At 30.0% G+C, this 18,408-nt stretch overlaps 1 protein-coding gene across 1 annotated transcript in view; it reads left to right on the plus strand.

The window, feature by feature from the left end:
- LOC123298891 (hemicentin-2-like) overlaps positions 1–14,511 on the plus strand; it is an 85,179-nt gene extending 70,668 nt beyond the window's left edge. Inside the window, exon 5 of the mRNA XM_044880989.1 lies at positions 14,387–14,511. Coding sequence (XP_044736924.1) covers positions 14,387–14,511 — 125 coding nt within the window. The remainder of the gene's footprint in view (positions 1–14,386) is intronic.
- The last annotated feature ends 3,897 nt before the right edge of the window (positions 14,512–18,408 follow it).

The following is an 18,408-nucleotide window of genomic DNA, read 5'->3' on the forward strand; positions in this document are numbered from 1 at the left end:
TAAGTGGATTAACAGACGGTTTTTAATAAATATAAATCCCTTTTTTATAACTGTCTATGTTTGCTTAGATTAGCATAGAACATACGCCTACCAGCTAGGTCATTCAACTTCGAATGAAGAACAAAAAAACCTTTTAAAATTTTAAAGCTTATGATTTTAATATCACTAGTTAGTCATATTTTACTTGATACATTATTTGTCTACTACAAATCTTGCAACCAAAATTTCAACGATTAATCCGGGAAATACGAGGTTTTATCGGAATGATAAGCATCAATCGAATATTTCATTAATGGATTGGTTTTTACGAGATGCCCTTCTTCTTCATTATCTAAAATTCTTGTTAGTGTAACGCGCACCCACATGCTTCACTTTGCCGGATAATTGTAAATTGTAAATACAAAAATTGTTTTTCCAGAAGTAAAAAGCATGTCAGATATTTTAAATATTACAATTATCAAATTTTCGGACCATTGAAAATTTCATTTTCTATCTTTGTATTCGAGTAACAAATAAGCAAAGCGGATGTTCATCAAAGTAAAGCTTATCGAGAGAAAGTAACTTACGTAATATTAGCTTGTTGCTAATCATACAGTGACTCAAGGTACATTATACAGTGATTCAAGGTACCAAGATACATTGTACAGATACTATCCATCACTCTTTAATGTATCCGTTAAAATAGTAAATTATTTTTCGAATCCTGATTTAGCCATCATTTCTTTGACAAAGGAACTGAAGTAAATTAAATATAAGTAAATTATTTAAATAATTTTTTTTTTAATTCAAATTAGTAAATGGTTTCCTCATTTCCACATTCAGTAGTAGATTTGCATATAATATAAACATACTACACATCCCCCCTCCTGAACGTCACCTCTTCACCGCTGGTAGGTATATATGTATAGGTATAATGTGTCTATCATTAACACATGGATGCCTTTTTCACAATATATGTCACATAAATTTTAAGTCTGTCTGTCATTTATATTCGATGCGATATTATAGGATTAGGGCCCGACGTGGTATTTGATAGTGGTTTCAGAAAAGATGGATATTTATAGAGGTTGTTGCCAAGGTTGTGTCTAGTGACTTTTCCTGTACAAAATCAAGGCATAATTCAATAAAAAATTTTCCGATAATTATGAAATGTCTGTTTTCTAATAAAAATTTTCAAAATTATCGGCCCATAGACGTCTCTCTTTGTTTATTGTCAGACAAGTTTATTTTTGTTTGTTTTTTAAATATCTTAGAAAATTCATTCATTCTTCTTTTTTGAAAATCATCAAGTTTTCACCAAGTTTGTTGATTTTGAGTATATTTTTTAGATCTCATTGTGTTTTTAAAAATACTTTTGATATTACTGTTTTCGTATTCGGATACACCATTACTTTGCATGGGTTAATCTCCACTCAAGTGAAATAAATAGAGTGTCCCTCAGGAATATCTTAAGGTTTAATTAAGCTGAAGCGCTTCTAGAGTACCTTCGAAGCCAAAAACGTACAATAGATCAATTCATTTTGCCGCAGTACAAATGATTTTCAAAGTTTCACTCGTGATTCAAATCTAATCCAAAGTTATCAAGGCATGACCTTGACAAAAGCCTCTCGAATTTATAGCAATTGACTGCCAAATTCTACAGCTGACCCTTGACTTGTTTTATATATCATACCAAATTAAAAAAGGAGAGTCTAATTTTAAGTACATACTCAGACATTATATTATATTTTATGTATAATATGGTAACTAGAGTGGTTTTATAGTCAGAGTGAACAGATTTTACTATTAAGTTAAAGCTGATCAGATAAGATTTATGATTAAAAATTTTGAAATTGGAATAAAAACAAAACGGTATAAGATATCAATGCGATTTTTATTTATTTTAAATATTGAATGACGATCTTTTTTATTTAAAAATGGTTTCATGTTATTATCCGTCTCTTAGACGTATCTTACGGACAAAAAAAATTCGACTCTTCCTATATATCAGATATATTTGATGGCTTAAAAAACACCTTTTTTAATATGTTTAATGTCACCAAATATATCTGATGAAGTGTCGCATTTTTATTGACCGCAAGTATAAAACAAAGCTTTTTACTTTGTTAAAAAATCATAAAAAAGTAGTAACTCCAATAAATTAATTCTTTTTTTGTATGAACGATTTTGTAAGTCTATCATAATCAATTTAAAATTTGATCGAAGCATGAATCGAAATAATCTCTCTTACAATTAATCCGAAAGAAATAATTATCAAAAACAAAATTTTGATAAATCTTATCTTGTAGCCTGTGAATCTTTTATTATACAAAATATCGGTGATACAAAAATTTGGAATTTCTCAATACATTTTGCTTTTACTAAAATTTAAAAAATTTATTAGAAAAAATTGATCTCCGAAATTCGAAACTATTTTAACGTTCATATGAGATTTTCACAAATTAATTATTTGAAAAATTTTCATATTTGAAAAATATAGATCAGTTTTTGGGAAAACTTTTTTTTTTAAATAATGACGTACCAAAGATTAATTTAAAAGTAAATATGTATAAAATACATAGGTAAAATAGAGGTATATTAAATACATGTAAATTAGATTTACGGTTCGCTAAAACCACAAAACCGTTATGTCGACTCGAAACGCGACTCTATACAGTAGAGGTATAACATAGTTAGTTTAGTATACTGTATATAATAATATAAACTCAATACAACAGGAACGTTCCTAAAGGACGCAACCAACACTTTTTACCTTTGAATATCTATATATAAATACAGAGTGAACCATTTTAATCTAGTATGATTAATATCTCATTCTATACTTTAATCTAAAAACAAGTGAAAACAAACAATTGACTGAATTAATTGTTGAAATACCATGCATAGTCAGTGTTGATTTCTTTATCACATTACACATACAAACATGTGACACATACATCAACTGATATTCAAGTATGGTACATATTATAAAGTTTCCGCCTAATTGGCGCGAAGAAATGTTTCAAACAAAAGTTGTTTAATTTTTGATAAGAAACATTTTTTATATTTAAACTTTTGTTCTATCTCTAACTGTTTACAAGATGGGTCATACGGACCCAAGACCCAATTGACCTATGATGCTCATTTACGAACTTGACCTCACTTTTTACGTCCTGAGTACGCTGTAAAAATTTCAGCTCGATATCTTTTTTCGTTTTTGAGTTATCGTGTCCACAGACGGACGGATGGACGGTTGGACGGACAACCGGAAATGGCCTAATTAGGTGATTTTATGAACACCTATAGCAAAATTTTTTCCTAGCATCATTATTTTTAAGCGTTACAAACTTGGGACTAAACTTAATATACTATGTATATTTCATATATACAGGGTATAACAACTTAAACATAAGTTGCAGAGTTTAATAGTCAATTTAAATCCCAAAACGTCAGTTGATCCTCATAAAAAAACCAACATTTTTTACTTCAAACAGTTTTTCCTAAATCATTAGCTTTCAGAGGAAATCTGACTTCAAAATAAGTCATCACTGCATTTAATCCAAAGAAAATACGTTAGCTTTAGAAAGATGCTTTAGCCAAAACTTTCCAAGAGCAATAAAGTACATTTGCTTGGGCCGGAGACTTTGACCTACAATTATCGATAAATTTTCAGCGTATTTTCTTTCGATTAAATGCAATAATGATATAATTTTTAATCGCATTTCTCAATTTAAAGTTTTATCCTATCTCTTACCTTTTAGGATATAAATTGGCTAATAAAGCAACCTGGAGAACTAGTTCCAATCTGAGCTCTACGCCCTATGTCCCCTATCAAACGCAACTTTTTTTACTTTTGGTTAATTACATAAGCCATAATAGATTAAAATAGTCCACCCGGTATACACTGATAGAGAGTGCTTGCACACATAGAGCATAGAACAGATATCACATACACCCATATCATGGAACGGGAACAACGGTAGTAACATCACTGAGACCTATTATTCAAATACTAAGTGTACCTAAATTCTAGATGCTGATACTTTCTATAACTTTCTATTTTCAATTTTTCCGTTGGTCTATCTTTCATAACCCTACCAAAATATAATAAACAAGCATTTTGTAGATATAGTAAATAAATGGTGGAAACGCAGTTAAGTTATATAATATATCTATTTTTAACATGTTGTATGCATTTATTTGCATTCCCACCATATTTATTAAACTGACTTGTTTGATCAATCAAAGATTATGAATAGTAATATTTTATAAGTGTTATAAGTTTAAAGTGTTTATCTGTGCGTTTGTGTGTTTCTCAGTGGCATTGTAGCCCCTAAACGGTTGAACCGACTCGATTGAGAACATTTTATAGTTAAGTTTCCAAAAATCGGTTTACAAGGAATAAATCGCATTTGTCGGGGTTTTTTTTCTTTAATTATGTAAATTTCACTTGTTATTAAAATAATAGGGTATTATCGCTCGTCAAAAATAAATTATGAAATTTAAAAAAAGTTAAAATTTATGTAAAAAAGCACATTTTTCTTTTAAAATATTAAAATTAAAAATCGTAATTTTTAAACTGTATATCACGTGATCTAAAACGCGGGTCGGCCTTGCTGTGATTTCATATCGGTATGAGCCATAGACCATCAATTAATTTAGTGTAGACAGCTGGGTATAATCTATACATAGATAATAAGTATTTATATATATTATAATCAGATGTCTTTGAATATATCTGTCAAACTTATTTGTGTTATTTTTCATATAGTGATACCCATATTACGTCATCAAATTGGATTCCCGTGTTTTTGACGATTTAAAAAAGGTTTAAAATATAATTTAAGTTTTTGGCAAGAAAGCGTGTGTATTTTTTCGAAATAATTTTTTGGTGGCTTTTTATTAGCAAAATCAACATTTTGAAGTACTTTTTCAAAAATAGTGGAATACCCTTTTACTAAAAAAAAAATAGAATTATTATTTTTTAAACATTACTTAAGGATGTATGAGCATGGTAGTGGGGGCACAAATTTAAAAATAGATATTTTCAATTTTGATGATAAATTTATATTATTACTTGACGATATAAGACGAAAAGAAGAATACAATTTTTCGATATTTGGCTTAATTTTCAAAATATCGAAAATTGAAAATTTTGTTTAATTATTTAGCTTTCGATATTTCGAAAACCAAGACATATATCGAAAAATTTTATTCTTATTTTTCGTCTACATTCATGAAGTTATAACAAAATTCATCATCCAAGTTGAAAATAATTTCAACCCTCAATCTACTCTGCTCTTACATCCCTTATATGGACGGTGACACTTAGTTTTTTTCTTTTCTAATTCATTGCTAATATGTTTACTTTCTATTAAAAAGTTTTTTTTTAATTTGTTTTCATTCATTCCAAATGAAAATTATCAAAAACTTCCAAAATATGTCGTTTTTTGAGATGCCTATAAGAGCCAATGTATTTTATATCGATTTTTAATGACTTTTTTCTTAAAAATTTGCACGGATACCTAAGCTGAAATTTTAACCACATATTCTTTGAGTAAAAGACTACCTACAAACAAATTTTGAGCCTTTAAATCAAACATTGTTGTCATGCTCATACATCCTTAAACATACTTTAGATGTGAATTATTCTTTCATTTTATATATTATGAAATTGTGGCAAAAATAAATCGTCAATCGTTACAATAATAGTTGACATTGTGTTTTATCTAGTTACACTCTATATTTAATTCATCTTCGATATATTTTATGTAGGTACCTATACTAGGTATCTGGTTAGAATTATCAGTTGTATGATCATATATGATGTTGTCTCTACACAGTACACATTCATGTTAGTACGCAATGCAGTATAAATTTATTATTAGGAGGTGATTCTTGTGTTTGTTATAGCTCTAAAATCATTTGAAAAATCATGAAATACCAAAAAAACCACTTAATATTAAACGATAAAACACTCTAGAACAAAAACACGCTAAATGTGATTTTAAACGGTAATTCTCAAAAAAAAAAAAACGCGCATATTTAAGATATGATAAACGGAATAAATTATACTGATGTATAAAATTTTTGCCACAGAACAAACAAACTATAGTTTTCTAAAAGCCTTTGGTGTATTTTAGATCTACTCGAATTTTCGAAAAATAATTTTTATACCATGTTTATGAAATAAATAAAGGTATACTAAGTTTAGTACCAAGTTTGTAACGCTTGAAAATATTGATGCTATGAACAAAATTTTGGTATAGGTGTTCATAAAATCACCTAATTAGTCCATTTCTGGTTGTTTGTCTGTCTGTCTGTCGTCAGTTGCCTGTCGTCTGTCCGTCTATCAGCAAGATAACTCAAAAACGAAAAGAGATATCAAGCTGAAATTAGTTAAGCAACATAGGTCAATTGGTTCTTGGGTACGTAGGACCCATCTTATAAACCGTTAGAGATGGAACAAAAGTTTAAACGTTAGAAATGTTCCTTATAAAAAAATAAACAACTTTTGATTGCAAAAGTTTTTCGAAAACATCACTGTTTTTTCGTGAGGGCGCAAATTAGGATCGAATATTGTATAGTATGCATTATATGGGAATACTAGTCATGTGTGTGTGACATGTATGTATGACTGGCTATCTCTCTTTACTAACAACGTGAAAAAAACAAACGATCCCGTAATCAACGATGTCTATACATGGTATTTCAACAATTAATTCAGTCAATTGTTTGTTTTCACTTGTTTCTATTTAAATTTTGTCTATCTGTAAAGGTTTAAAAGATGGGTCCTATGAATCCATAACTCAATTGACCTTTATTGCTCGTTTACGAACTCAAAGTCCTAAAATAAAACTATAAAAATTTCAGCTCAATAATTCTTTTCGCTGTTGAGTTATCGTGCTCACGGGCGGGCAGACGGAGTGATGACGAAAATGGACTAGTTAGATAATTTTTCTTGAACAGCTATACGAAAATTTTATTTGTAACAACAATATTTCTATGCGTTACAAAATTGGGACTAAACTTAATATACTCTGATAATCATACGCAGGATATAAAAATAAAAATAAATAGAATCCTGTATAGTAAACAATTCTAGCATATTTATATTTAGAACCCTAGAACACTGTGGTTAGAATCAACGAATCAGAATCAAAAAACATCGTATCAGAAATAATAAATTTATATTACAAAATTTAATTCAAATTACGTCCAGATAAAAAAGAAATTTAAACAATTTATATCAACAATAAAAAATCCAATTATCGATTACTTTCGAAACAAACAGCATATAGAGAAATAAATAGCAATATACACAAAACACATAGAATATGGTAAAACCATACGACAGAAAAAGTTTTTAAATATAAAAAAAAACGCCGTGCATGAAGCGTAAACTCGATGACTCATTGGTTCAATTTCTAAAATCTAAATTACATTTGTTAGTTACAATATACGGAGCCTTCGGATAAATCTTATATATATGTATAATTTGTCGTATAGTCAGACAGTTACTTCAAGTAGATTATAATTCGTCTACTCAGACTTCTCTTTTCAAAAAAACGTACTCCAATCCATATATGTAATACTCCCATATTGCCAACAGAATGAGAGATAATGATAAAAACATGACGGTGCTTACCATATATTCCTCTCACTAAGCCGAACGCAGAACCGGGATTCTTTTGGGTTTGCGTTTGTTATGGATTTAAGGGCACTCAAATCCATATATATAATACTCCCATATTGCCAACAGAGTGAGAGATGACGATGCTGATCGTATATTCATCTCACTCAGGCGAGCGCAGAACCATGACTGTTTTGAGTTATCGTCACTTCGTGGCCAATAGTATTCGTGGTACAAAAACATCCACAAGCATTATATTGGCGTGCAGAATTTCAAAGAAGAGAGCGATTTCGGCGTAAACGCATAACGTAAATAGCCGTTCCCTCATAGGGCGCTGGCAATATGGGTGTATTACATATATGCTAAAATCACCTTATGAATCTCGTTAATACGAGTTGTATTAGTCCAAATTGAGTTAATTTTTGGTAACACTTAAGTAGTCGGATTAAAATTTGACTTAAAGTACTATACAGCTGCGACATACATAAAACAAACGTTTGAAGTGACAAAAACATAGACATTTTACGAAAACAATGTATTAAACACATAACACCAACCAAATGAGATACAAAAACCACAAAAGTGGGAAAAAAATATATACAGGATGGGTCGTTTTAATCTATAATGGCTAATAGCTCGATTTGTAGTTAACCCATCAAAAAATAACTTCAACAAAAAGTTACAGAGATTGATAGAGGGCATTCTGTTGTGACGTCAGATTAGAGCTAGTTCTTCGGGTTGCTTTACTATCAATTCGGATCCTAATATGGAATAGATAGAATAACAAGTGAAAACAAACAATTGACTGAGTTAATTGTTGAAATACCATGTATAGACAGTGTTGATGAAGCAATCGGTTGTTTTTTGACGTCACGTTAATAAAAAAAGATATCCACTTTTAAATAGCTACACACACACTGATATTCCCATATTAATGCATACTATAAAATTTGCACCTAATAAGCGCCCTCGTGGGTAAACAGTGAAGTTTACAAAAAAAATTTTCAAATAAAAGTTGTTTATTTTTTTATAAAAAACATTTTTTACATTTAAACTTTTGTTCTATCTCTAACGGTTTACAAGATGGGTCCTACGGACCCAAGACCCAATTGACCCAATTGCTCATTTACGAACTTGACCTCAGTTTTTAGGTCCTGAGTACGCTATAAAAATTTCATCTTGATATCTCTTTTCGTTTTTTAGTTATCGTGTCCACAGACGGACGGACGGACGGACAACCGGAAATGGACTAATTAGGTGATTCTATGAACACCTATACCAAAATTTTTTTCGTAGCATGAATATTTTTAGGCGTTACAAACTTTGGACTAAACTTAATATACTATGTATATTTCATATATACATGGTATAAAAACTTTAAATAAGAAAGTTGATCCTAATAAAAAACCCTTTTTTTTTAAATTTTTTCGAAAATCGTTAATTCTCGGAAAAACGTCATTATTACATCGGAAGAAGCACTTCAGCTACAAATAAATGCTTTTGCGAATAGTTGTCAAGGGCAATAAAAGACATTGACCTGTGTCCATGAACACTCGAAGGGATTGTTTTGCACAGCTAAAACATACGTACACAGTTTTCAATTTTTAAGTGTAAAATAATAATATTTCATTGAGTATATCAGGAAAGGTGGCCATGAATATATTAAAATTCATTTATTATTTTCTACATTTTTACAGAAATCTTTAATTTATGGTTCAAAATGATGATTATAGATGGCGCAGTAAAATGTCAGATTAAATTTAATTGTTCTAAATTTTTTTTAAATATACCTTTATAAATTATAGCTCATGTGTTATTCTGATGTATGAGCTATATTGTTCTACCCGTTAAATTATGTATAGAGGCAAGCATAGCCTGTATATACTCGGGATTTTATGAAAATAGTTCGGAATTTAAAGAAAAAAAGAGCCGAATTATTTTAACTCTCAAATGTGACATGTCCTATATGTTTTTAAATATATACCTATGAGTTAGCAGTTATTATTAGTTTGGTACATTCATTCATCCTCACAAAATTTCACATTTATAATATACCTGGATCAAGATCAGGATGAATGTTTAATCGTCATATTTTTCCCAACCACATACAAACTATTTATTACATGTGAACACAGTCTTTGTAAATATTCTTTGTAAGGTAGATTAAAATAAAAATATCCAGAATATTAGTTATGTACAAAAAAGGACAGCAAAAAATCCAATGTGTATATATTTTACAGTCCAGGTAATTAATTACTACGAATTCCTTTTTGTTAATAGTAATCCGTACCAAACAGGAGATTAAAGATAATTCAAACTTTCTCTCTACGACATAGAGTAAGATATAGAATCATTTTTGTGACGGATTGCACATTAATATTTTCATGTACCTACAATTTATACTGTTCTAAGTGTCTCTCAAATTATCAAATTGTAATTGTGTGGGTTGGGTTGGGTTGATATTAGAGTATTTTTTGACGTTTAAAATAAAAAATTACAAAATCAAACTTAAATTAAAAATTATAAATAAGTCAGAAAAGTAAATAATCTTTTATTTTCACAATCCATTCCCAATTCTAGAAATTCAACCTTGTTTTTGTAATTTTTATTAAATTCGAATTTGAAATAAGTCCCTTGTCCAAGTTCACAAAAACCAAGAGCAGAAATGACTTCATATTTTGGCTAGACTTTCCTTATTATATAAATAACCATTTATAAAATTACAATTATATAATTGGGCATTCCACTATTTTTGAAAAAGTACTTCAAAATGTTGATTTTGCTAATAAAAAGCCACCAAAAATTTATTTCGGAAAAATACACACGCTTTCTTGCCAAAAACTTAAATTAAATTTTAAACCTTTTTTAAACTGTCAAAAACGCGGGCATCCAATTTGATGACGTAATATGAGTATTATACCCAGCTGTCTACAATGAACTAACTGATGGTCTATGACTCATATCGATATGACATCACAGTAGGGCTTACCCGCGTTTTAGGTCACGTGATATACAGTTTAAAAATTACGATTTTTAATTTTAATATTTTAAAAGAAAAATGTGTTTTTATGACTCGAAATCAGAATATTTAAGTATATTTTTACATAAAAAATTTCATGATTTTTTTCAAATTTCATGATTCATTTTTGACTAACGATAGCACCCTATTGTGTTTTATGAATTTCCAAGACTAAATAAGCGAAGTAAAAGAGAAATATTTCGACAAAGATGTCATACGAGCCCCTTACGATCCAAAACTGCATTTCACTTATTTTTAATTCACATAAAATGTTATGGTAACGTCCACACATAGACATATATCGTTTCTAAGTTCCATATTTTAATGTATAATATTTATAAAATATAGTTCTCAGAAACTATTATTATGATATATATGTGAACACTTACTTTTAGCCGGGAATAGTGTATACATCCGATATTATTCTTTCTTCTACAACTGTTACTAAAGAACCAAAGATCATACAACGTGTTTCATGAAAATTGATCCAGTTATCGCACCTACAATCATAAATGTATTCATATTTCCACTAACCTTGACAAACTTGATAAAATAGTTCGTCGGACCATTCTGATCAAATGCTCTCACAGCAACAAAAATTTTGAACGTGTAATTTTCGAGCAACGGGTGATCAAAGCTAGAAAATATGATAGCTTTATTATATGACTAGGAAAAAGGCTTTCTTTGAAACTTTTTCAAACCACTTCCAAAATGGTATTCGGATCGTTCTTATCAAAAACTCTAAATTGGTATCAACGCTGCACATACTTTATAGTTAAAAAAACAAAACTACTTGTAAAAAAATTTTGTGGTCGTGAGAGCTTTTGATCAGAGCGATCCGAAGTCCATTTTGGGAGTAGTTTGAAAAACTTTCACCGAAAACTATACGTTAAAAATTTCTTTGGCCGTGGGATCTTTTTATCAGTATGATCCAAAGAACATTTTAGGGTGGGTTAGAAAAAGTTTCAAAGAAAGCCATTTTCTTATCTAGTATTGCGCGGTCCTTTACATTTACCTCACAAAAAAAGTACTTGGAATCTTTTCTAGTTTGTCGGTAGATATGAATATTTACTAGAGAGTTTCTGTGTTCAAATGAAGGTATTTTATCAGAATGCATATAGGCTGACGACTGGTTATCAATGTGGTTTTGGGCAAAAAGTAAAAAATTTGTATTCTTTTGTCTTCAAAAAAGAAAGTGCACAGCTTGAAAAGCGGAAATTGTGTTATATTTTCCCGATATTTCAACTTTCTTTGGAAAAACATAATAAGTTAAAATTGGTTCAAGTCTAAGGGGATACTTATTGTGTTTTAATTGCTTATATTAGTGGAAAACGTGTCACCTCCATTGTAGGACGTGTAACTTCCTCAAGACTATGTGTTGAAATTTGTTGTACGTTCAATATTTTTTCATGATGGATTGTTTTGATCCACTCAAGTGTTGATCAGGTGGGTGCATGATGCACCCCCCTAAATGTAATCCTAACGGTGTCCATGAGGCTAATACTTGTATTATTTTATCAAGCAAGAGTCTTCAATCCTTGACAATTATAAACACTCGTTCTGGAACATTTGGTATTTATACAAAATAGATATAGCTTTTGGCTATTTTAAAAGCTTTTGTATGAGTACACAAATGCTCATGTGTGCAGCAGTGAAAATTATTATTGTAATACATGGTATGTAGATTTCATTCCCCATTACACTATATCCTATACACACATATACATTTACAGTATAATAATAAAGTGTCCACCCATATCATTATTCATCAAAATCAACATTTAAAAGAATATAATGTTGTAGCAAAAATACATGGCGGTTACATTTTGTAGAGCGCGGGGTTTTTTTTTCATGATTCTTTTTGTTTGCTATTTGAAGGATTGATAAAGGAAAGTTTGGTGATTCGATTTTAAAATTGAGATTGCCGTTCTATAATGTCAGTTGTTTTTTGCAAGATAAAACCGAGTATAATTTTTTTAACTTGGAAAGATGGGATAAAAGAAGTGAAAAAGACGAACAGAGATATCAAGCTGGACGTAAAAAGTGAGGTTGAGTTCGTAAATGAGCAACATAGGTCATTGGGGCTTGGGTCCGTAAAAAATAAACAACTTTTGTCGTAAGCATCACTGTTTACCCGTGAGAGAGCAAATTATTCGCAAAGTGTATAGAATTTATTATATGGGAATATCGGTTATATATATGTGTAATGTGATAGAGTAATGAACACTGTCTATACATGGTATTTCAACAATTAACTCAGTCAAGTGTTTGTTTTCATTGGTTTCAGTGTAATTTCGCAGTAAAAATCAAACTGGCGTGCCATTCTGTACTGTTGAAATGTGCATAATACATTCGTGCAGAAAACACAATTTTATTAGTTAGTTACATACAGTATCACAAATTGATTCATCTACCTTCCACTCTTATCTGTCTCATTCCTCATTCATGTTTGTCATGCATATACTCGTAACTCGTATACGTATACTCGTAACTCGTAACTCGTACATTCGTACAGAGTACCAGTTTGGTACAGAGCTACATATCATGTCATTGCTTAATTAAAACTTTACAAAGAAACAAATGACTGTTCATAATATGCTTGTAAAATAATATATTATTAATTTTAAATGAGCGACTGTCAACCATGTTTTATTCTATACAGGATGTTTAGCATAATAATACAGTTAAAGTAAATTTAAAAGGTAATTTAACGGAGAGTATTCTTAGCTATGTTTCTAGTGCGAGCTTAGGGTTACATTCCCGAAAAAACTAAAAAATTGGCGATGATATTCAAAACCAATTCAGTTTGGAAAAGGCATTATATATAATTTTAACATATAAATAACTAGAATGATACCCACCCGCTTCGCTGGGTTTAAAAATATTAGACGTGAAAGAGCAAAAGTCCCAACAAAAACGACTAAAAATCACTAACTCAATTTAGTTATCGGCCTACTGCCTACCCCCTAAAAACGATGGTGTGATTATTTATAGCCTATGGCCATTTCTAGGTTATCATCTATCACCATACCAAATTTCATCAAAATCCGTTCAGCCGTTTAGGCGTGAAAGAGTAACAGACAGACAGACAGACAGACAGAGTTACTTTCGCATTTATAATATTAGTATGGATTACTATGGAAATGAATGGTCAAATAAACCTGGCTCAATTCATTTCCAAAAGTGAAATGGTAAAATAATTAGGTAATTCAAAACAATAATTCAAAAGAACAAAGACAACTCAAATATTTCAATTTTAATTAAAATATTTCCAAAAATTAGTCCCAAAAAATGATAGGTCTTTAAGTATCCTTTTCATCTCATCTGATGTTCTTGACAATCACTTTGATATTGATTTAAGAAGGAGTGTTATAAGTTTAAAGTGTTTATCTGTGCGTCTATGTGTTTCTGTGTGGCTTCGTAGCCCCTAAACGGTCGAACCGACTTGATTGAGAACATTTTATAGCTAAGTTTAGAAAAACCGATTTACAAGGAAGAAATCGCTTTTGTCGGGGGTTTTTTATATTTTGTAAATTTCACTTGTTGTGTTATGATCTCTAAAGCCATCCAGTGAAGCGGTTTGGTTGAGAGATAATTGTTTTTAGTCCAAGCTATATGTTTTAGGTACACTCCAAAAATATAGTTCTTTTGATTAGCTCTACTATGTTTCTAATAAATATTTTATAATGAATTTTAATATATTATATATATAATACCATTAAAATAATATTTGGTTATTTTTGTTGATTTTGCAGGTGAACATCCGGCCGCAATGCATCATGGTATTGGTGCAACATTTACACAACGTACCTCATCATATTTAACATTATTGATGAGTGTAAGCATATGTTCATGTATATTTTACACTGTTTATACATAGCCTTATATTTTTAGCATTCTATAAATTTATTAATTATTATTAATATTTCTTTAATTTTGGGAAAATTAATTTTGTTTACAAGAAACAAAAAAAAACAGTAATAAATAATTCAAAAAATTTATTATAGCGCTAAGGCCAAGCGAAGTATTTAACAATCATTTCATAACAGATGAAAAATTGAGAGGGAACTCTTCAAGGCAATACATAAGGTATCCATAAAGACAGAGGAACATCAGCAATTTTCAAAATGGTTCATTATACCGGACTTGTGAATTGACTTTACTGTAGTTATGGAGGTCGCGTGAAGTATACTATTCGATCTACTTCATTTAATGATTATGCGTAAATTTGATGCGTATTTATTATTATTCGACAGTATTAAATGCACTTGAACCAAAATGTAGTAGATATTCCCATATGGGGTTTTACCACTGGGCAATGCATCGGCCAATATCGGTGGCCGAGCTCCCGAGCCTCGGCAAAATTCCGGCTGAGCACATTACCAGCTTATGGGCGATGTGCTTTTGTCCATTTACCGTATGATTACCAATCTACTGAATTAACCTAAATTGCCAGTTGTATTATTTTTGAAGTATTAAATTCATTGGAAAAGATTTTTCTTGTAAAACAACATCCAATTTTTAAATATTTTTTGACGTTATTATTATTAATATTATTATTATCATTGATAATAAAAGTGTACTTATTCGCTTTAACCTCACTTTTATGGTCCTTTTTTTAAACATATCTTCATATTTTCTTTTTGACATTTGAAAACTGGTAAGGTTAGGTATACGAACGGCAGCCGTGACTCGAGTATACTCTCTATAGAGAAAATTGTCTTCGGCAAATCAACGGTAACCGAGGATCGCCCAAGGTTCGGTCTTCGGCAAAATGCTCGGTCACCCCATATGGGTTATTCCACTTTTGACATGATCAATGATCAATTTGATCACAAAATAGGGTTTCGGAAAATGCAACATTCATTTTGTCCTCCACTTAAATAGGCGTGACGTTTTTAAGTAACCGTTGCTCGACACCTTAAATAATGGGCGTCGAACTGTGTGTACCAACCTCTCAAATTTTCCAGCCGTTTTGAAATGATTCAGTAAAATACCACGCATGCGTTGTTTAGCCCTATAAAATAATTTTTCGAAAAGTAAATTATTAAAAACTATATAAATTTGTAAATAAAGTATTTAAAAATAATTTTTGAATAACAAAACAATATAATTTAAGTTTGTTTTTTTGTAAATATTTATATTATAATAACAATACACGATGTGACACTCTGTATGATGGCATAAAATAAGTGTGACATCCGGTATATTAAATATATTAGTATTTAAGAAATGTATTAAAAAATAATTTACATTAAATTATTAAATATACACGATTTTTCCATAAATAAGTAACTCTATGTTCGGAGACGTTTTCCTTTTATTTGAAGAATACAATTTTTTTTTTCGATCTATTGGTGGGGTGGTATTATCTATAAAAACTTGCCAATAATTAAACATTCGAGGAATGGAGCCCTTTATCAATCAATTCAAAAGGTTCACGGTATATCAAGTTTAATCGACTTTTTTGGGGTTTTTTTGAACAAATCAAACATATTAGTCCATATTTTCGGGCGTAATATTCAACAGTCATTTCAATACGATGAAAAATTTCAATAGCTGATGTCAAGTTAATGCGTAACAACTATTTCCTTTTACGGAAATTTTCTTCCAAAATTTCTGATAAATTTTTAACTGCAAGGCAACTAAGACACTGAAAATTATAATTTGAAACCATTTTTAATTTTGGATAAAACATCGAAAATTGGGATTCGTCGGGTCATAAAATGTAGGAACTGATCTGAAACTGTTACGAGTACTTTACGTTAACTGTACAGTGTTAACTATACAATGTTCAATTCTACGACCGTCTCCCAACCCGAATTCAACCACCTACCAAGCTAGCAAAAATAACGCTCGAACTACACAATAGATCAAAAAAAATAAATAAAATTTATTGTTATGACGTGTAATTGTAAATGGTGTAATTATAATTTTTTCCATTGTAAAAAAAAAATACAAAAAAAAAATAATAATAAATTTTTTAGAATAATAAAAAAAAAATATTTTTAAAAAAATGAATGTTTGCGAATGTGGAAAGTCAAACATTTTTATTTTTTTTAATAAAAACTATTATTATATGTACAGGATGTATCAGAAAAAACTATCCATATTACATAAAAAATTTAAAATGTTACTTACAAAGTCCAAAAAGAAATATGGAACTTATTATACTATTTAAAAAAAAGATCTACGATATACACACACAAAAAAAATGTAATAAATGTGTCACCTCGTTGAACATCCTGTACTTCTACACTTTAATAAATCATATTAAAATAAATATTATAATTAAATAAAAAAATATATCTAATCTCGTTAATAAATGTAAAATATTTAATAAAAAAAAAAATTAGTCCATTAATTAAATTATTACCAAAAATATTGAGATTTATATACGAATGGAAAATTCCTTTTTTTTAAGTATTTCGTTAAAACAAAATATTTTTAAATTTCCCCAAAAGTTTTCTTTTAAATTCGAGCTTTGAATATTACCTACTTTTTGAAACACTTACTTAAAAAAATCTTCCAAAAAAAATGTAAAAATTTATCCAACAAAATAAATTTCTATGTCTTAGAGATAGAAATCCAAGAAAACCAAGTTAAATCGATAGAAATTATTCAAATAAAATCTGTTGGGTTCGGAAAAAACATTCCTTTTCTTCATTTTGATTGAATAACGTTATATATATACAAAAAAAGCGTTTCAAAAATATTCTAAGCTCAAATTAAAAGAAATTACTTCCCAAGCTCCCGATTTTTATATTATTTTGAAGTAAAAATAATTGTACATATCACGATTGAGAAACATTAAGAACAAACCCTAAAAGAACAAAAAAGAACGCCCATAAAACAAATTTTTGTACAAAAAAATTATAATAAAAAATTTTTAAAGAAAATTTTTGAAAAAAAAATACCATTAAATGTCTGATATTTAAAATGAAAAACTGTTTTTCCAAAAGCTATGCTTACACAGCTGAGAAAAGGGTGAAATATGACCAATGTATTTTTGTAGAGAAACGATTACAGATGTTTTCACAAAACCATTTAGCGATTACTTTATTTGTCCGTGCAAAGTGTTTTTCCAATTAACATTTTTCACATTCTTGATTTAAACTAACTAAAAATGGTTAAGTCAGGTTAGACTGGCTGTCTTGGGGTGGGACTCACATAGACCACTAGTCCATGAACCATTTGGAGCTGTTTAAGAACAGCAAGAGTGCTTTGACGTCAAGGAGGGACTTTAGGTCGGAGAGATCGTAAAAGAGAGGCTGGCTCAAGTAAGTCCATCTCCCCATGCCAAGAGCTGGGCAGCTGGGCAGCTCTGCCCTCACCACTGTGGCAGCTCCTGCAGTAGTCGTAATACACTGCCAGGTCCAGGCGCTCAGCATGCCTGCCGCCCAACCAGTGTCCTGTAATAATATTTCCAATTCGATTACCCAAATATCATATATATTTGCTGAAAACATCTGTAAGAAAAGATTTTGAGGTATTGAAGAAAAGTCCTGTGATACTTTAAAAAAAAAAAAAACCGTCTGCTGCTATCATTAAACCGACTCGATAAGATATTCTGTGTGAGCATAACTTTAAACTCCAGGAGCCAGTGATACATTTTGTATTTGTTTAGGAGAGAAAAAGAGATGTTAAAAAAAAAACTTCAGTACCGACTATTTACACTTAGGATGAAACATGCAAGAAATGAATGAAATAATGACCTCGAATTAGGTTCAAAGGGAGACAAAATACTTGACAGCCATTTTAGAAACGCTTATATTTG

Source organism: Chrysoperla carnea, chromosome 4, assembly GCF_905475395.1.
Source record: "Chrysoperla carnea chromosome 4, inChrCarn1.1, whole genome shotgun sequence".
Lineage (NCBI taxonomy): Eukaryota > Metazoa > Arthropoda > Insecta > Neuroptera > Chrysopidae > Chrysoperla > Chrysoperla carnea.